The sequence below is a fragment of the Canis aureus genome, chromosome 21 (genome assembly GCF_053574225.1).
Source record: "Canis aureus isolate CA01 chromosome 21, VMU_Caureus_v.1.0, whole genome shotgun sequence".
Taxonomy (NCBI): Eukaryota; Metazoa; Chordata; class Mammalia; order Carnivora; family Canidae; genus Canis; species Canis aureus.
The window spans coordinates 33,100,465-33,121,622 of record NC_135631.1 but is presented as its reverse complement, the minus strand read 5'-3'; the positions used below and the strand labels follow the sequence as shown (position 1 = coordinate 33,121,622).

At 41.8% G+C, this 21,158-nt stretch overlaps 1 protein-coding gene and 1 long non-coding RNA gene across 3 annotated transcripts in view; one reads left to right on the top strand and one right to left on the bottom strand.

Annotated features, from left to right (window-relative positions):
• Positions 1-14,521, bottom strand: part of SEMA3E (semaphorin 3E) — a 235,933-nt gene extending 221,412 nt beyond the window's left edge. For both annotated transcript variants that reach the window (XM_077863833.1, XM_077863836.1), the window contains exon 1: positions 14,362-14,521. In XM_077863833.1, coding sequence (XP_077719959.1) covers positions 14,362-14,476 — 115 coding nt within the window. In that variant the 5' untranslated portion in view covers positions 14,477-14,521. The remainder of the gene's footprint in view (positions 1-14,361) is intronic.
• On the top strand, positions 14,314-20,930 carry LOC144292893 (uncharacterized). Its single transcript, XR_013360279.1, has 3 exons — positions 14,314-14,450; positions 17,327-17,541; positions 18,333-20,930. It is a non-coding gene; the product is annotated as an uncharacterized LOC144292893 (long non-coding RNA).
• Positions 20,931-21,158: the final 228 nt, after the last annotated feature.

Genomic DNA, 21,158 nt, shown 5'->3' with positions numbered 1-21,158 from the left:
ATCCTAATCACAATCAGTGACATAGGTGATATTTATTTTTCTTCTATTGAGTCAGAAAAAGGTTACATAATGTGTCCAGTATCACATGAATAAATTTGTTTCTGTAACGTTTGTTTTCCAAATGGTGCTTCAAAGTGGAAAAACTAACAGTGTGCAGAATGAACCAATTTGTCCGGAGCAGCCAGGTAGGAGAGTCACAGCCAGATGAAGAGAGCATTTCGGAAAAATATCATGTACCTCCTTTTTTTTTAAAGTTCAGCAGAAGGAAAGATTATACAAATTAAATGAAATAATAAAGTTAGGAATGGACCCACCCAAAATTATTTAGATGCCAAAGTAAGCCAATCCCAGCTGTTATTCTTTGCTCTGGCTGCCATCCTCAGGGAGAGCAGTATGGGGGAGTGTGGGCAACCGGCTGCAGTAGCAGCTGGGCCTATTTGTTAAGAGGAAAAAAATAGTCAGTGAAGACAAAGGGAACTTGCGGTGGCTAGCAGTGTGAGTGGAAACTTGGAGCCTGGCTGGGGAACTTTAGAAGTATAATGCACCGGAACTGGGGAACAGAACTGCATTATTCCCCAAGCTTTTACAGGGGCAGCACTGCCTCCAGCAGTGCCTGTGCTAGCAAGAGTTTTATTCCAAGACAGCAAAACTTACCAGGGATCCGTTTGGTATACATTTACTCCTATTACCAGCATCTGGACATTGAAAAATAAAGTAATATCAAGGTCTGTTCTAACTAGGCCGTGGGTATGTATGAGCAGACTCACTGGACAAATGACATTCTAAGTTCCTGTTAAGCTCACCCATATAGGTGTGGAAATGCCTAGTCAACAACATTATGTATTCTAAAATACAACTGCACACAAAATCCTAGTATTTTATGCATTTTAATTCCCTTGAGACCAATATTATAAAAGGCATCTCATGTGTTTTTACTGCTTTATTTGCATGCAGATTTTCTCATTATTATTAATTTCCTAATCTTTCATTCTAATTCTTGTCTAATCTTATTGATTTTTAAGTCTTGAGACTTTCCTTTGTGTTCTCCAGATATGAAAAATTCTTTTACAGTCTTAAAATACATCAGACTTCACTTTGGGCATACACATTTTGGAGCAAGTAAAAAACATTTGGCAAAAAAATCTGTCAAAAGCAGTGCCCAGTACATAACTTTATCTTATTTCTGAGAAATATAATGACAAAGATATAATTACATTCTTTTAATTATAAGCATAATTGACTTAACTATAATATTTTTCTTCTTCCTGTGGTTATCTAAATGTTACAAGGGAATTTTGCTTCGGGGAATTACTAGAAAATCAAAGCATATTAATGTGTTGAGGTTTAAACATATTAACTTCTCATAATTGTAACAATATAGTAATTGATATTTTGAGGTGGCTCATAATATCCATTCTGATATTTCACGGTCCTAGCTTCTCTTTGTCTTCATTCTGGACAAATTACAAGGAAATATTTTGTGTTCCCTTACTAGCAAAAGGTGCAATTATATGGATAACTGAGTACATCAACTAAAATGATAACATTTGACTTTGAAAAAAGATATTTTTCTGTTTAAATTTTAAACATGGGTTGTATGGCTATTCTAAGAATATACCATATGGTTAACTCAAGTTTAAGCAGACCCTTAAATTGTCAGCAAGCTCAATATTCTAGTACCCGTTCTAAGCAATTATAAAGTATCTGTCAGATTATCATTCATCTGAACAGAAATATGTATAACATTCATGCATTGTGATAATGTCAAACTTGAAGTTTCTTCTTCCTTTTTTTCTTTTGATAAGAAAAAAATAAGCTCTATCAGTTTCATCAGTAATGATGAGTTATTTCAAAAGAAATCACTTTTATTTTCCATTACTTTCCACATTTTCTTTTAAAAATATATTATTTTTACCTTGCTTAAAATGATCCTACCTCCTATATATTTATTTTGACAATCTGACTTTAGTTTCTAAAAATAAAATAATCAGTTGCTTCCTGTTTCTATATTTATTTACTCCTTACAAGAGAAAGGGACAGTGACAAATGTGTGCTTTCTCCTTAATTAACTTTCACTTTTAACCTTTCTGTTTCTGTCCATCAATTTCTTCTTACAGATTAGGTGTGTTATATTTGAGTAATTAGTATGGTGCTAAACAAAACAAAACAAAACCTCAAGGATACCACGATTTAAAAATGTACTGTCAATTTTTGTTAGATAAAATCTTAATAAGATAAAATTTTTATTGGTTCTTTCTCAATTAACTTGGATTGGGAAATAAATTGAAAGCACCTTGCATATGCTAACTTTAACTATAAAACTTGTAAATATTGTTTATTTTTCTTACTATATTATTGCCTACAGCCATGCTTTTAAACCAATAAATCCACAAAACAAAGGCCACATAGTCAAATTATTCATAAACCAACCTTTGCACAGGAGTAAAGTGAGAAAAACAAAGCAAACATTCTTGCTTTTGTTCATTTAGAATATTCTTCAGAAACAAAGGTGTTGAGTAAGTTACTACCCTTTTATAATCTTGCCTTTGTTTTCTGCTTTGTTGCTGATTTCACACATTCGTTCTCCGTCTCTCTTCATAGGTCGTCATTCTAGAAATGAATGCGATGCTACACTGGACACTGGAGATCACGACTGAAGCAAATGGGAAGAAAAGATGCTTGAAATGTGACATCGATCATGTAATGGCCCAGATGAATTCGAACCACACTCTGCAAAGCCTTAAACTGTGCCTTCCAATAATATACAGATATTTCCTGAAAAATTTTAAAGCAGTTCTGGATTTCTCTTCAAAGTTTTCAAAATAGAAGACCTGAAGCCAAAGTAGGGCCTGATGTTTTGGAGCACAGGCAGAGGAGAAGTATTCTCATCCACTGTCCTGACTTCTGAATGCTCCCTGTCAAGCCCTACCATCTTACTATGTGCCATTTGTCTTAGGAACCTATACAGATGTGGCATCCAACAAAAGTAGTCAGGTTGGCAACATTAATGTGAGTAAACATAACAATTACATTCTATACATTAAATGCAAATGATGAAATAAATTTATTAAATATCCAAAGTACACTAGCTTTCAAGGATTCAAACAATAAAATAATAAAATTGCCTTTAAAATTTTCAAAATTTACTTGTGAGTTTCTATTAATTCTCTTCCTCATGCTAAAAGTGAGAACTGCTTAAAGTCGTAGAGAAATAGGAGCAATTTAATTGAGCATGAACACAGAGCATTGTGTGTGGGAAAGCTATGAACACAGAACTCAGATATCCAAGGGTAACTGGGTTTCTAGGAAGACACAGCACATCATATGCAATGGGATGGTGGTGGGAGGGCAGCAGGAATGTTGGCAAGACAGGATCAGGCATAGATGATATGTTCCTTCTTTCTTGCCCAGACTCCTCTTACTTATTTCTCCAAGACTGTGCTCTGGTTCCTTCTTCCAACCCCAGCCTTCCATAAGTTTTTTCTTTCTTTTTTTTTTTTTTTTTAATTTTTATTTACTTATGATAGGCACACAGTGAGAGAGAGAGAGGCAGAGACACAGGCAGAGGGAGGAGCAGGCTCCATGCACCAGGAGCCCGACGTGGGATTCGATCCTGGGTCTCCAGGATCACGCCCTGGGCCAAAGGCAGGCGCTAAACCACTATGCCACCCAGGGATCCCCCATAAGTTTTTTGTGTTAACTTTCAGTAGAAAAAAAATCCTGCTCCATCATGACTTGTCTCTTCTTAAAAGTGGCCCTTAAGATTCTCAGGAATAGTGTTTGAATAGAGGGGCTGTGTATGTGTGTATGTGTGTGTGTGTGTTTTAATAAACTTCTTATTTTACAATAGTTTCAGGTATACAGAAAAGTTGTAAAAATAGTGCAGAGAATTCCCATATACCTACACCCAATTTCCCCCATTAACAGCTTACATTAGTATGGTACACTTGCCACAATTAATAAACCAATACTGATCTGTTATTATTAACTAAAACTCACACTTTGTTCAATTTCCTTAAGTTTTTAACTACTGTGGTTCCAGGATCCCAACCAGGAAATGCATCACATTACAAAACTGTGTTTTTTATTCTGAAATCCGTAGCATGACAGTCAATATCTGAAGCTTGGAAGGAGCTCAACAGGTAGTCATCAAATACATGAATGACTGAATGAGTATTTCTTAGAAAGATACAGAAGCTTCTGAATCCCTGAGGGAAAAGATCAGGAAATATAACAAAAAATGAAGTGGATCAAATATCTTTAGCCCAAGAAAATGTTTCCTTGAGGGAAGGAGTTCTGTAATTCTGGAATCTTACAAAATGCTTTTCTACAGTTCACTAGTATTAGATGTTTTTCTCATCTGAATTCAATGATACCATGATGTGTCACAATTTATATCATCAATAATCATTCACAGCAGATTTAATTTATATTTTACATATATAAAAATATAGATATATACATATATATCTAGTAAAAAAAATAGAGAGTGGTATAACATACTCATGAATTTAAGTATATTTACCAGGACCAGGGGTGTGATTTGGAAATTTGAATAAATGACACCTTTAACATAGGTGATGGACCTAATGGGGAAAAAACAATGAAAAAGTAATGTGAAAGTGAGGCTCCCTTGTAGGTCATCCCACCTGGGCCACCAAGTGTTTCTCCCACTCCAGCGGAGTGTGCACTGAGTCACCTGTAAGGGCTTGTTAAAACACAGCTTCCGATGCACCAGAATTATTGATGCAGAAGCTCCCAGGGGTGGCTGATGTTGCCAGTCTCTGACACTCTGCATAGCACCCCAATGCCTATCTCCTCTGGGACTCTAGTTCAGAAAAGGAACAAAAGGAAATCCCAAGTAAATTCATAGAAATTCAACTGAGCCTTCCGTCAGGTGAATTTTTCAGCAGCAGCTCTACCTCTTAAAAAAGCTAAGCAAGCCTTTATAATTTTGTCTCTCTGACAACAGAGAAGCCAACAAAAGCCAACAAAAACAATAAAAAGTTAGTTTTGTTTTTATTCAATACATACTAAACACTTTAATTACTGGCTTTAAGAATGATCTGAGTATGTCATTTTATTCTATCCACAAGTCTTACCCCCAAAATAAACTAATTAACAAAATAAAATTACTCTTCTCAAAAATCTTAAAATGTTTAAAGGCAATTACAAAAACTAGGGAATATTATAAGCCATTACAACACAATACACCTTTCTATGATACATTTAAGTTTCCTACAATAATCTTATGAGATAGTGTGCATTAGTCCTTTGTAATTGCGGGAAAAGTAAGCCTCAGAAGTTCAATGATTTAGCAAGAATAACGTGGCATCAAATTGGATATATGTACTGTAGGTTCAAACCCAGGATTTCAAAATTGTGAGTCCATCCTTACTCTTTCCACTAGAACATACTGTTTCCTAATAAAAATTTTAGAAAGTATTGTGGAGAAATTATACACACTGGGAGGTCTAGGAAGGGGAGGAAAAGAGTTCTACAATTCTAGAATTGGAAAGGATCTTAGAAATCACATGGTCCATAATAAACTTTTGGATTCAGGGTTAGGAAAAAAGCAGTCAGGAGGCATGAATGGCCATATGCAACGCTGTCAGCACATTTCCTCTTTGGCTTTAGTTTCACAGTGAATCTTGAGCTTTGAATTTAAAGCCCTCCTCATTTTCCATCATCTCCTGGGAGGGAACTGGTCAGAAAGGAAAAGCTCAGTGTCCCTAGCTGACCTCTACTCTCCCCCTCATTCATCCTCATTTTCTTCGCTGCTGTTCTTTTCTGGTTCTGGAGTTAGTCTGGCTACCTGACATCACCACCGAGACTTATCCATAGGGGTGCTGCTCCTCTGCTCTATCCTGGGAACAAAAACCCTCTTTCTATTCTGGTTTCAATGAATTAAAACTTATAACTCAGAGAAAAGGAACCCAAATAGCCTAGAAATAGGCTTATATAAAGAATATTCTAGCTTACACTTAACCCAAGGGTAGCCAGAGAGCAGAAGGCAGGCATATCCCCTCCTGTTGAGTGCCATGATTCCTTCCCAGTCCAGCCCCACAGGCACAGTCACAAGGGGCCTTGGCAGCATCAGTTGCCCACTAGAAACACAGGCTAGACAAAGAGGACACGTTTTCCAGGTGGCTAGTAAGCTGTTTGTCTTCATATTTTATTATTTCCTATGTCATGAATTTCAACAAGTTCTGAATGCCTAATGAGTGTAATTAAACTTTCTTTAATTCAAAGATGCCTTTCTCTTCATTGAATTAGATCACAAAAATGAAACAAATATTGAAGGTAAATTGAGGACCAGTAGATATATACCATCCACTAAGAATGTTTTTATTCATTTTTGGCCTAAGATAGGAGAGAAGTAAAAATAATCTATCTTTGAAAAAAGGCAGAGGAGGAGGAAAAGAAGGGGAGGGGTGACAGCAACACAGTGGGGGTGATCAAAGAATGAACTGATAAGAGAAAAAATGGGAGGAGTGTGTAGTAATCACCCAGGAAAGACAAATGCAGCAAAAGGTAAACTGAGAAGAAAAGGAAGAAGAAGAAGAAGAAGAAGAAGAAGAAGAAGAAGAAGAAGACGACGACAAAGACAAAGACAAAGACAAAGAAGGAGGAGGAGGAGAACCACCATCACCATCACACCACCACCACCACGATTTGATAATAAATGCACAAATCTGGCTAACACATCCGGAGGATGCCTGGAGGCTCTGCTGCTTCCCTACAGTTCAGCCCTGGGAGGAATGGAGGGCAACAGGGAGAGAGAGCCCTGGCCTTCTCCTAATGCAGGTCTTACCAACGGAGCCAAAAGAGTTCTTCAGGATTCTTTCGTTTCCTTGGTACTCCTCACCCCACCCCCCATCAGACTCTCCTTTTAAAAACATAGCTCTGCATCATTTTGTTTTCTTTATAACCCACTCAATGAGCATTACTGAACACCTCCAAGAGGTCAGGAATCGGGCCCTCCACCAGCTGCCTTACCTGTTTGTCCAGGAGAAGGGAGAATGGAAAGCTTTCTTTCGCTTTCAGCACAAGCAATACCTGCCAGGCTGATAGCTGCCTATAGGACACTTTTGTTTAACTTTTGACGGTGTTAAAAGTGCTCTTAGTGATATTAGTTCTAAGTGCTTTACAAAGCGAGGTCTACAGCGACCTTTGTCAGTAACTTAAGTTTGTTCTGTGGCTTTGGTCTGCTGTCACCAAGGTGCCATCAGGTGAAGTTTCAACTGTCCTCTTTCTTTAAGTTCCAACTTTCCAATTAATTCCTTATACTATCAAAAAATAGTAATTCTACAGTGATTAAAAAACATGAGAGATGCCAATATCCCTTCTTCCTTCCAATCACCCACCCCAACGAGAGCTGGATTTCATGAACCGAAATCTTTGTGTTCAAGTCAAAAACTAAACGATTAAGGATTCTCCCTTATTTTAAGTTAGAAGTTAATCATTAACTCGTGATGGCTTTTAGAATTAAAAAAGGGAACCAGGATAGATGAATGCTCTCAGAACTTCTTCTGATTTACTGAATAACCTCTGAGAAGCTTCCTGTCCTCAAGTATTTGCCACGCTAATTTGCATTCTCTTGTGCAATTCCTTCAGGCTACTGCAATTACCTATTACTCCATTTTACAGATAGGAAAATTCATAATCAGAAAAGATAAGGACCTCGGGATAGTATAGCCAAAGGCAAGATTCACATCCAGCATGCCTCATCCAAAGTCTAGAGTTTTAGGCCAATGAAAACAGAATGTGAGAGTGTTTTGTAATACGTGGCCCACGCTATCCTTCTTCGTGTACTGTGCCGAGGCCATGTAAGTCCTTGCACAGAGAGCAATAAGGGCTGAGGGGTTAGTCACCAGCAAGAGAAATGGAGATACATTTCTAAGCCCCAGAAATGAGGCAAGTCATGGGTTTCTCTTTTCCTTTTCAATACTTGCAGAGGCAACATTACCAGGGCAATAGAGCCATGCAGTGGCATTGCCCTGAATCAGACATTAGTACTGAGGGAGGCGGAGAATTTCTTGAGTCATCAGTTGCCTTGGCCATCACCAGGGCTATATATTTGAGGTCAAGCCATCAATTCCACAGACAGACACTTCTGTCCCTGAAATCAGCACATTCTTTGCAAGAAAATGTTCTGTCAATATCAGAGACCATAACGCTGGGTTCCAATGTGGCATTCATACATCCTTTTCATTCATAGTCCAGCAAATCCAGCCTATAAAATATTCAGTCTTGTCATTCTCATCCTTACCACGAGTACAAAGAATAATGCTTAAGTCCAAGAAATAACTAATGACATTGATAGTTTCTCTTATGCTTCAAATGTTATTTAAAACCATGCTGAGAAAAAATCACTATTAAAATAACCACTGTCCTTTGTATAGTTTATGTAGTATTCCCAAGGTTGTGCTAAGAGACTATGACCAACATTTAGCCCTGCTTACTGAAACTAAGAAAATAATCTAAATCTTTACTCTGCACCTTTTGGAAAATGTTTTAATGGTGTGATTTCCTTTTGTTTTATTTTCAAGTCTCTGAGGCTGACCTTACGAGACCACTTTAACACTACGGTGGCTATGGATAAAGGGGCATGCATGCATGCAAAGTGCCATTTCTGGATTCCTGCAGACTAAATTCCTCTACTAAACCACAGAAGAGTGTTACACACAAAGATAAAGGAGTAAATCTTTGCATGCTCCCCCACTAAGAACTCCCAACAACGATTCTGGTAGATATCTTTGGAGAAATAAAACCGAGTCTGTAGATGGCTAACAGTAATTTCCACCAGCAATGACCAATTTGATGTTTGGTTCTTCATCATGTGGTCATAGAACTGAGGCCACCAAGTTGATCTCATCCCAGAGAGACTCCCTCCATGAAATCACCTCAGGCTACATGACAAATCTGACATAGAAAGCAAAGTAATAAGAGGGCTATAAATTTTTGAAAGAATATTCTACGGGGACAACACTACTGCATATATTTAATAGTCACAAACAAGCATTGTTCTATATTATATACAGGACACACTCCTTATAAGAAATGGTTTTATGCAACTAAATTATTTTTCACTTTAAAATTGGCCCAGTCCATTTATACATTCCATTTGCTGCTTTGGCTGGTTCTGACCTGCCCTCATCCTATCCACTATACTAAAGGCCAAGAGTTTTCCCAGTGTAACACCCAAAATCCAGATAAGGACGAAATAATTCCTATTGAGTCAAGGACTTCAGTATACCCCTATGCACTTCTGCGACACGTGGGCAGTATTTGTCTCTAACAAATATAAAAGTACGAAGGACAGCACCATCCAAAATCCTTACATGGGCTTCCTCTACAGAAAGTATATTCTCAGTAAACTAAACTCAACAAAACAGACTGGAATTCCTTTCATCTTACCCAGTGTTTTTAATTTAATATAAACTGTTTCTTAATAAATCCACCACTTAATTCTCACTGACTCTCCCTGATGGAGACCTGGCATGAAGGTTTGTGTTTACTCCTGGGTCCTATTTAACTACTTTCTTCATGAATCATGCCTTATGACCAGTTTTTATTTATTAACTACGCAGGGATGTGTGACTAATGTCACTATTGATAATACCGAGTGACTGGCTGAGCTATGAGCTGGGTCAGGAAAAACTGGCTTAGTCACTGTCTCTTTTTTTTTATTTGCTCTGGGTATGAAATAAATATCACAGCTTCCAGGATGATCATTTAAAACTTTCAGTTCTTATTGCGTTCTTCTACAATTCTATCTCAATTTTCTTTCATACAAATTGGGGAAAAAATATGAAGGGTGTGGTATAAAGTGAATATATGTAATTAATTGATATACTACACACACTACTAAAGCAAAACTATTGGCCATGAATCTTGGAAAAATGCACAGGTGATGCGATTATCTTCTAAATTATTATAACTAGAAGCCAGAGGTATGGAAGATGGGATTTGGAATGAATGCCACCTGTCAGGATAAACCATACATTTTATGCTAATTAAGACCAACTTCTTCTGTCTTCTATATTAACATTATCCTAGCATTACTGATATCCAAACTCATGCCAGTCTCAAAGATTTTTTCTCTTTAGGACATGTTTCCTTTTAATGTTCTCAATTTATGTCAGTCTTTAGGAAACAGTAATAAAATAACTTTTAGGTTATAAAGTACTTTCAGTTTTGTTGTTTCATTTGATTCTCTCAAAAAGCCAGGAAGATATACGGGGAAAGCACCCACCGTTACTATCCTTATTCTCAAATTAAGGAAATTGAGGCATAATTACCATTAGTGTAAGTGGAAGGGCTAGAACTGGAGTAGAGACCTCGGACTCTAAACCCTGACCTCTCTGACCTCTCTGAACTATGACAAATCTGTTCTTCATTGGTCATATCTAAATACAGAGAGACTAATACTCTTTATCCTACTTTTTATACATATAGATAGATAGATATTCAGTGCTCAAATCTACATCCATAATGTCAATATATTTTAGGAACATTCTTCTGCCATAATTATGCCTTTACTTCACTATCTCTCCACCAACATCCTCTGATTACAGAGCCATTCTCCTTGGCTTCTGTGATTGTCATTCTTTACTGGGGCTTTGATTACCTGCCTCATCTGCCAAACTCCCTTGACTGAATTTCTGGGGTTTTCCATGTACATTGGGATTTCTTCTTTGACAAGAGGCCTTGCTCATTTGTTTTTTGTTTTATTTTTTCTTTGAACTCCATTATCAGGAGGGTTATTTTTGCCTTCCCTGTAACCTCATTAATGCAGGATGGTGAGAGGTAAGGAGAGAACAGACCATCAACAGGGCGAAGTGGCTGAATGTAGTACGACACTACTCCCTTTATTCTCGCTTTCCTTCATCTCTGTCATAAGGATCATGGCTATTTTTCAAGGAAATACTTGGGTAGAATATTATCAACTTTAGTTAATGACACCAACATTATCCTCTGTAGGGTATTGGCTCCAAAGTTGGCTATAATCCCTAACTGTTCATAAACCCTTAAGTACTTCCCTGGTGCCATTAATGTCAACTCCAATCTTGACTGAAAAGTCTTACAAGGCAGGACAGCATCTTCCTATTTTTTTTTTATCTGTTAACCCAATTTGTCTTATACCTATAAAATACATTAAAAGATACATGCATTGCCTCAACAAGAGTAAGTATCTCATAGCTTTATCCGCTTGGCTTGCTCTCAGCATATTTGCCTAACATTGGAACCGAGCGGATATTCAGTCAGAAGAGGGAGGAGTTCAGCACTATCCCGCTGCAGACGGAAGGCAGTGAGAAATAAGCAAGAAGATGATCTATATCTGATACCAGCTTTCTACCTTGTCTCCCTCTTCTAGATCTTTTTTCCCCTTTTAGCTCTAATGGTCTCTCCTCCTCTTAAACTCTCTTTTTAGAACATGCCACTTGCAGACATAGAGAAAGATGGAGAAGAGTGAAGAGAGCAAGTCATGGGTATTTTTATATAATTTAGCTCAAACTTTGTATTTGACACTGAAACTTCTGCTTCCCTTTTGGGAAGAGACACTAGGCTTGTGGTCTCAAGTGCCATCTTGATAACAGAGGAGACCACCTCCAGGGAGCCTACTGGATTACCTGCTGAGGGTTAGGCAGCAGTTCAGAGGTGTTACATTATTTATATCCAGTGCTCCTGATTTTTTTTAAGGATTTTATTTATTTATTCATGAGACATGCAGAGAGAGAGAGAGGCAGAGACACAGGCAGAGGGAGAAGCAGGCTCCATGCAGGGAGCCCCATGTGGGACTCCATCCCGGGACTCCAGGATCACACCCTGGCCCGAAGGCGGCGCTAAACCGCTGAACCACCCGGGCTGCCCAGTGCTCCTGATTTTGAAGGACCATGTACTCATTCATACTATCAATCAACTAACTTGACCCATTACCAAAATTTTACCATTTCTGGCATCATTTAAGATAGCAAAAGATCATGCTCTGAAATATTTTCCCCCTAGTCTTTGGATACCGCTCAAAAGTCCACTGAAGTCCAGAGTGTACATCATAAACAGGGACAGTGTATGGTGGGCTGATGGGGCTTCTGCTCTCACTGAGGCACCTGCGGCAGGCAGGCCTTTGCTGCGTCAGGCTGCATCACTGGTGTGATCTCCTGGCTGACTTTGCTAGCTGGCTAGCCTGCACAAGTGAGAACAGTCTATTTTCAGGTAGCTATACGCTGCCTTTCTATAGAAGCACGACACCCAGCATTTCAGCCAGTGCCATTAAATGAAAAGGTTTAGAAAAACCAAAGGGAAATCTTTTGTGGTAGTTTTCAGTCCAGTGTACACACAAAGACCAGCAGTTCTACTCCCACATTGTTTAACGCAACGCATAAACCCACAACATCTTTAGGAGAGATGTAATGGGAAAAAAAAGAGGGATGTAGTGAAGGCTAAGTCTGATGACAGTACTGTGCATGGCACTTAGATGCATGAGAGAAGTTTTGGGCTGCTCTGACCGAATCACAAGCTCTCTCATGAAATACTAAAAGGAGATATCTTGGAAAATACCCTAATATGGAACCACTGAAAACAAGTACCCTAATGATTTGGTATAACAGGTCAATACCGGGTAGAATGGTAGCTGGCCAAAGCTGGCAGCTGATCCACTTGTCTACAGAAGGAAAACGGTCCATCTATTACGTTCTTTTTCTGCCATGCCTTTTTGTCCATAACTCATCCCACCAAATTTTTACATTTTGATATATTTGATCAGACTTCTTAGAAATATGCATTTTGATACATACCACGATGCATCTTCCCAATTCCAAAGATCTGTGCTGATGCTATGTACTCTCTTTCAAACTCCTTACAAATTTGGTGTCAGTGTGTCTTAAACTTACCTCCTGCAGAGAGCTATAGGAAATCTATTTAAATGAAGAAAGTATTCATAGAGTTTTAACTCTTCTGAAAACGAGAAATTTCCATAGTCAAAACCAACTGATGATTGTCCGACAAAACCAAAAACCGATCCATCATGTCATGTACGAGTGAGGCTTCCCGTTTTGTTTTTCTTTCTGGTAAAGACTGCATCTATGCTTCAGAAACACAGGTTTCTGTTCTTTCTACCATGGGCACAATTTTACAGCTCACACAATTAAGACAAGGTTCTCAGGGAATTCTTGCAACTGTTGTCTGTCTCAGTGATTGGTGATAATAAATACTTCTGTCTGGATAATCTATTCCAAATCACTTCTAGGTCAGCAGTCCCTTTCTCTGTACGCGTGGGTTTTGTTTGTTTGTTTGTTTGTTTGTTTACAGGAAAAATCCCCAAACCCATTCTCCACTGGCTTTTACTGGTCCTGATGCAAAAGCTATCTTTTGATAACTTATTTATGACCAAATGCTGCTTTCCAAGACATGGCTGCAGAATAAAATATTTAAGCACTTTCTGACAGATCTTCAGTGAAGCAATATGAATTTACATTAAAAGAAGAGATGCCAGTGAACGGTACCTTAATGCTTTAATCGATATAAACCAGCTTACCGGCACTGCTAATAGACTCTGCCTATCTTTTTCTCCGGACATGAAAGAATCTTAATGACCGGTTCAACTAAAAACCTAATTTCTGTGAGTCGCTCGTCATTTTGGTTCCAGGGTGACGACTGTCGCGGGTTGCCCTCTTGCTCCGCGTCCCCTCCTGTCACCCCAGGGCGGGCAGCGCGCCGCAAGCCCACCGCCCCGGTGCCGGGCGCTCGCCCCGCGGCGTCCAGGTGCGCACGTGGTCTGCGGCCCTCGGGCTGCCCGGGCTCCGTCCGCGCGGGGCGCCCTGCACCTGCCCCGCGCCCGGCCGCGGCCCCGGGGGGAGGACCGGGGGCACCGGGGGGAGGACCAGAGGAACCGGGGGGAGCACCGGGGGAAGCACCGGGGGCACCGGGGGGTTGGACCGGGGGACCGGGGGACCGGCTCTTCCGCGGCGGGACCTGCCGTCCCGGGGCGAGGGGCGACGGGGACCGGGGGGGAGGGGACCGGCTCTCGGGTTCTCCGTCCGCAGGACCTGCCGTCTCGGGGCGCGGGCCCCGGGGGGACCGGAGGGGGGACGGGGGACCGGCGGGACCGGCTCTCCGGCAGCAGGACCTGCGGTCCCGGGGCGAGGGCGAGGGCGGCGGCGGCGGGGACCGGGGGGACCGGGGGGACCGGGGGGTCCGGAGGGGGGGAGCGGGGGACCGGCTCCGTCTCGGCCCGCAGGACCTGCCGTCCCGGGGCGCGGGGCCGGGGCGCGGGGCGCGGGGCGCGGGGCCGGGGCGGCGCTCAGGCCTGGGGCGTCCCGGGGCCGCGTCCGGGGCAGGGCGCGCGGGGCCGCCTACCTTTCTGTGACAGCCGGAGGCGCGGGTGCGCGGCGCCGGTCGCGTGTCCTCCCGGCCGCGGCTGCAGGAGGTGCCCGCACAGGAGCCAGGTGAGCAGGCTGGCGGCCCGGGCCATGCCGCGGGCGGGGTGCGGGGTGCGCGGGGGGTGCGGGCGGTGCACGGGGGTGCGGGGGTGCAGGGGGCGCACGGGGGGCGCAGGGGGCGCGGGGGTGCGGGGCGCGGGCGCGGTCAGCAGGGGGCACGGCCGCCCCGGGCCACGCGCCAGGCCGGGCTGCGCGGCGCAGAGCCCCCGGGCTGCGGGCGGCCGGGCGGCGGCGGGGGGCGGGGGGCCATGGGGGGCTGCCGGCCGCGTCCCGTCCGCGCGGCCCCGGGCTCGCTGCTCCTCGAGTCGCTCGCGCAAGCGCTTCCCTCGGAACCGGCCCCGGAGCACACGCGCTGCCCTCCGCGGGGCTGGGCGCCCACGGCCCGCCGCTCCCCACCTGCCCCCGCCGAGCGGCGCCCGGAAGGGCCGTGCCCCGGGCGCGGGGGGCGGGGAGGGGGGCGCGGGGAGGGGCGGGGAGGGGCGGGGGGCGCACCCGCGAACTTCAGGCGGGGCCCACGGGGGCCCGGGGGTGGTGGGCGCGGGGGGCGGGGACGCGGGGGGCGGGGAGGGGCGGGGCGGGGGCGCGGGGGGCGTGCGCACCCGCGAAGTTCAGGCGGGGCCGAGCCCACGTGCGCCGCGCGGGGGGCCCGGGGGGGGGGGACGCGGGGGGCGGACGCGGGGGCCCGGGGCGGGGCGGGCTTTGAAACGCTCACTCCCCAGGATTAGCCCTTGAATTCATTTTAGTCCTTTTTAAATCATTCACTTTACCTAAATGCAGTCTAAATCATCCATTTGTCACCATCCAGCACCCAAGTTGATTTTTTGCAGTTTCCACGGAAATCGTATTTTTTTTCGCCTTGATGACCTTTAGGAAAAAAAATACATCTTAGAAATGCTATTTTCACCTCTTGGAAGAAAACTACGTTTCAAGAGCCTGAAAAAAAAATTCACCTGTGATTGTTTCATAAATGTGTTAGTGCTAAAAAATTATTCTACTTAGGCAAGTCCTTCAAACCAATTAAAAGCAAATGCTTCTTCTTTTTTTTTTTTTTTTTTTTTTTTTAGCAAGTCATAAATTTCAGCCCCAGTTTAAGAATACATTTTGAAGTGATTTCCTCCTAGGTAAGGTACCAACGGAAAAGTGGAGGGTCTCTATGTGACAGATCCAGGGAAAGCAGGTATTGGAAGATTCGGGATGTGAAATTCTCCTGCTGTGCACTCTCGAATTTATTTTCCAAGACACTATGTTTGTGTAAATAAGCTTAACACAGTAGGTCAACTTTACAATCTACTTTCAATCAATCTCAAAAACTAAACCAAACACTCTGTAGCCCGTTGGCATGGAAATGAATGTCACTATTTTAAGTTACCAATAAACTGGAATAGGTATTTGATTTGATGGTTGGGAGCTAAATGGCAAACAAATGATTTCAGCTATAACTTTCCTTATTGTTTTTAAATGATACTGTTAAGGCCACTTCTTGAGAAGTATGTGTTTAAAATCATATGATTATAATGAGAAGATAATGCAGGTTACACTGATATTTTGCATTATATATAAGCAAATGTAGAGCCAGGCATTATCTACCCATTTTCCTAGGCATGATATGCTCTATTACAAGCAGAGTATATTTTAGTAAAATGTAAATGTCACTGGATATTATAAATAATTAGATTTCCAAGGGCTACAAAAGATAACAAACTCTAAACATTATTTAACAGTAGAGTAACATGAAGTATTTAGACACTTTTAACCTGGGGTGGTCTCTGTAGGCACTTGCATATTTTAAAAGCCAGTCTGATGAGCTACAGACCTAAAGGTAGCTCCAAGTGTGATATGCTGTACCTTTGGAATCCTCTTTGACTCTCTTTCAGAATTGAAGTAACTAGAAAGTAAATAGCAGCTTTTATATGTGTTATCTAATGGTAGGATTCCAGGAAAAGTAAATGTAGCGCATATAACTTTTATTACAAATATATGGCTCGTCTCAAACAACTGAAATTCCACTTAAGATTGTGCAGTGCCTGTTCTAACTCTAGTAGGGACATGAGGCCGTGTAAGACGTTACAGCCATTTTATTAGGATACGAAATTCATACCATTAATGTCTATGAGACAATAAATGTCACGCATGTCAGTTAACGTACATACAAGCCACATAGTGAGATTCATCTTCAGTGTTACGTGTCACCCGTCAGGTCAGGTTAGCGCACGGTGACGGATACACCAGATTAATGAGCTCCTCTGGTTTCTCAAAATGTGCTTTGGTTTATCCTTCGGTCAGCAACCTCACTGCTCACCCCTTTAGCTCCTCTGTATGTCCTCCTATCTTCCTCTCTAGTGTATGATCTAAAGATGAGGCCGAAAGGAAAAAACAAAATTATTAAAAATTCTGAACATCCATAAATGACCATAGTGTCAGCTGCCCCCATGTGTTTTTAGCCACTATCAATGGAATAAAGAGCCTCGGACACCAAAATCAGTCATTTGCATCATGAAATAAAATCACAAGAACCCTCAGGAGCAGGGTCACCACATAATTTATCATACAAACAAGACAGCTTTTAAGAGTAAATCACATGCAAACCAAGAACATCATGACAAGTCACTCTTCCTGGAAGAGATTTCTAGGTACCCTTGGGAAACATGGCAACAGAAAAAAAAAAAATTAAATAACAAGACTGACCTGCCACCAGTGCTGAATGAATAGCTTCAGTGAACTGAAGAGCTTTGGGACTAGCAACAGTATCTGTTGGTGCTATTAGCTTTAATTTGAGAGGAGCTAAACTGCCAGTTTGAATAGCATTAGACAACATGGAAAGCCAGGTAAGAAGGGAAATGGCAATTCTTTATTTTTTAAAAAAACATTTCTTTCTTTTAAAGAGAAAAGAAAAAGAGAGAGTTCACACAAGTGGGGAGAGGGGCAGAGAGAGAGAGTGAATCTTCCAGCAGACTCCTCACTGAGCTAGGACCCCAACCCAGAGGCCTGTCTCACCACCCATGAGATCACAACCTGAGCCAAAGCAGAGCCAGACGCTTAACCAGCCAAACAGAGCCAGCCACCCACCCAGGCACTATGGGAAATGCCAATTCTGAAGGTATTGCTTGCCAGGCCCAGTGTTTCATTCCCAAACCTTAACCCTTTGTTGCTAGGGTCACACCGTAGTGGTGAGGGGGAAGGGAGAGGGTGGGGGAAACGGAGTACTCATCAGAATTTCCAGGCTCCCACTTGGTGGCTCCTGTCACTGGTTCTCCACTTAATAGCAGAAGAGCAACTGGCCTCTGAAATAATCCTTCCCAGTATGTGGTCCCAGACACTCTGCTGCTCAATCACACAGGGTATTTGCTAAAAGAACACATTCCTGGGCCCCACCTGATAGTCCCAGCTTGCCTAAAGTCGTACATACTAAAATTTGACTTTTACAATGGTTCCTTTAGGTCAGTGTTGTTAAAACATTAGACATCTGTTCGCTGCTCTCATCATTTTTTTTTATCACAATCGCATAGTGTTTGCAATTAAAATTTAGCTTAAACTCATATAAAATGAAATCATTACCTCATGGGCTTGATATGCTGCCTATGTTTTTCAAACACACGTGAAACCTAACAAAATTTGTAAAAGTTTGTCTCTGCACAGCTTCAAGTTATCTCATGTACTATGGGAGGCAGAACTAATGCCCCCAGGCAATATCCCTTCTTTCTTTCCTTCCTACCCAGGGAAGATAGGAGGTGTATGCGAGAGAGAGTGGGTTTCCCAACCCCTTGGCACTTACGTGAAGCCATTTGGCAACTTGTGACCGCCAAGTAAATGTGCTACATCTGCGCTGAGGCAGTGGGATGCTCCGGATGCAATTCTTCTGTCTCCTTTTTTTTTTTTTTTTTTTTGCAGGAAAGGAGAAGATCTTACACTGAAACGGTGAAACTGTAAGACAGAAGCATCTTGGATTATTGAATCATCACACTGGGGACAGCTGCCCTGGAAGCTTCCCCAGGCCCGCAGCAGTCTTCACGTGAACAGGGACCAAAGCTGTGTCCTCTGTGTGGCCTCCACAGCAGGGCACAGCCTCTAGATGCACAAACTGCACCTCCTGCGCTCTGGGAAATGTGCTCTGGGACAAACATGGCATCAGTGAGGCACTGCTACTCCTTTCCTTGCTCTCTGCCACTAAGGTTTACCTTAGCAGGACTTAACTAATATATGGGGCGCCTGGGGGGCTCAGCGCTTGAGCATCAGCCTTTGGCTCAGGTCGTGACCCCGGGGTCCTGGGATCGAGTCCCACATCGGGCTCCCCACCTGTTTCTCCCTCTGCCTGTCTCTGCCTCTTCTCTGTCTTTCATGAATAAATAAATAAAACCCTTGAAAAAAAATAAAAAGAACTTACTAATATATCCAGTAAGAGATGTGGATACCGCAGGCTAAGAAATAAAGTAAATCCCTATGGCCCTCTTAGATAAAACAGGATATGCCCTTAGCTTTTCCAACTGAACTCTGTACACAAAAGTGATGTCATAAGCAGTATTTATAGGTGAACAGTCAGTACTACGGTTTAAGAACATTATGATTAAAACCATTAATACATCAAAGTATCACAACAGCAATGATGATGATCCTTTTAGGAACTAAAGGTAAATTTTCTCTCGGGTGGTCATGGCATTTCAGGTTCACTAATCCTCCTTCTACTCTTGCTAACCCTGCTATCTGGAGCATCTCAAATGTCCCACTGATACGGCCTGCCACGGCTGCAGCTGCTGCCATCATTACTACTGGCTTTTACGGGCCAACGTTGCTGATGCATTTGCTGGTTGGTCAGTGCAGATACCTTATGCTGCAGACCCTGCGAGAGTCCCAGAAGTCTGAATTGGCTGTTTCCTACATTCTGTGATTCAAGTCGATGAGAAAAAATGGACAACCAAATTATTTTTGTATGTTGTCAAGAATAGTCCAAAGAGTCCATCCCATCAATAAGACCCATCCGGGACCCATTGCAGTCACTTCCTGGAAGAGGTTTGGTTGATGTCATTCTCATGTCATCATTTAGATCGCTAACAATTCAATGGAGTGGCTTTTCTTTTTTGCTATTTTGACCAGGTATTCTAAAACAAGACAAAACAACTTCAAAATTTAAACAAAAATTATATTTTATAAAATTTCGAATTCCTTGTTTCTGACTTACTCTAATTTTGTTTTAAGCCCTTGACCATGAAGAAAAGCAGTAAACACATGGCAAGTCAAGTATCAGCTTTAACTGATTTTAATCAAAGTGTAGTGATGGCTCTCATGTGCTCTTTATGGCAAAATAAAATTATTGTGCATTAACTTGAAAATATTTAATTTGTAGGTCCTGAGAGGTTTCCCTATAGTCCTCCTTATGAGTTATGGAGAATTCCTAAAAAAAGCAGAGCTCGCTCCAACCAGTTGCTATAAAAAATGTAATAGAAACTTCCTTAAAAAAAAAAAAGAAACTTCCTTAATATATTGTAATTTATTGATTTATGTCTGTTGGAATGAATATTTGTGAGTTATTGGCGCCAATGTTGAATTGTTAGTAATGTATGACTAGTGTCTGCAACATCTAACACTGCACTTCAAACTGATTCCATCAATGGAATTAAAATAATAATAAAATGTAATGTAATGATAATGTTAATTTATTGTTTCCCATATATGCTAGGCACCTTGTAAGGCACATTCCTATAAAATCCAGTTGAACCCAAATAATAGCCCCGTGCAATAGATACTGTTTTTATTGTCATTTACCTGTAAGAAAAATCTGGGACTAGATGCCAAATAAGTTGCTGAGGTGGAACACTGATAAGTGACAGAACCACCATTTTATTTTATTTTATTTCATTTTATTTTTTTTAACATTTTATTTATTTATTCATGAGAAACACAGAGAGAGAAAGAGAGAGGCAGAGTCACAGGCAGAGGGAGAAGCAGGCTCCATGCAGGGAGCCCGATGTGGGACTCAATCCCTGGGTCTCCAGGATCACGCCCTGGGCCGAAGGAGGTGCTAAACCACTGAGCCACCTGGGCTGCCCTATTCATTTAAAGATTGTATTTATTGGGGCAGCCTGTGTATCTGTGTCTCTCATGAATAAATAAATGAATCCTTAAAAAGAGATAAAATAAAGACTCAAGGTAGTTGGTGCTTCAGTGGACAACAGCCTCTGGGACTGAACCTGCCAGATAAAGCCCTCCGTCTGAGGTTGTGGCAGGTAGCAGAGCACACTTTCATTCCACTTCCGGTTACAGTGTCCAGCTGCCCAAGTTTTAGCGACCTGTTTAGTTGACTAGATCTTGCCTCTGCAGGCTGTTAGCTTTGTCTTCTTACCTTGATAATCAGGAATACTCTGGAGCTAAACACGGTGGGCCAAATTATTAAAGAATAAATCTGTAAAGGACCTAAACAGTTTTTTTCTAATAATCTTTATTCTATAATGAAAAATACAGTAGTAGTACAATAAAAAATTGTTTTTAAAAAATTGTCAAGTAATAGTTATTCATATTGGTGGAAATATATTTACATATATGTGCATTCCCACACACATATTTCTAGTAACAGTTACAGGAGACGAACAACGTTTCCAAGAAAGGATTTAAGGGTAATAAATCACTTATGAATGGTGGCTGATGTTTATATGATTTTGTCCAAAAGAGTCCAACATTTTCAAACAACATTACCACTAATGTACCTAAACCAAAGACAACACT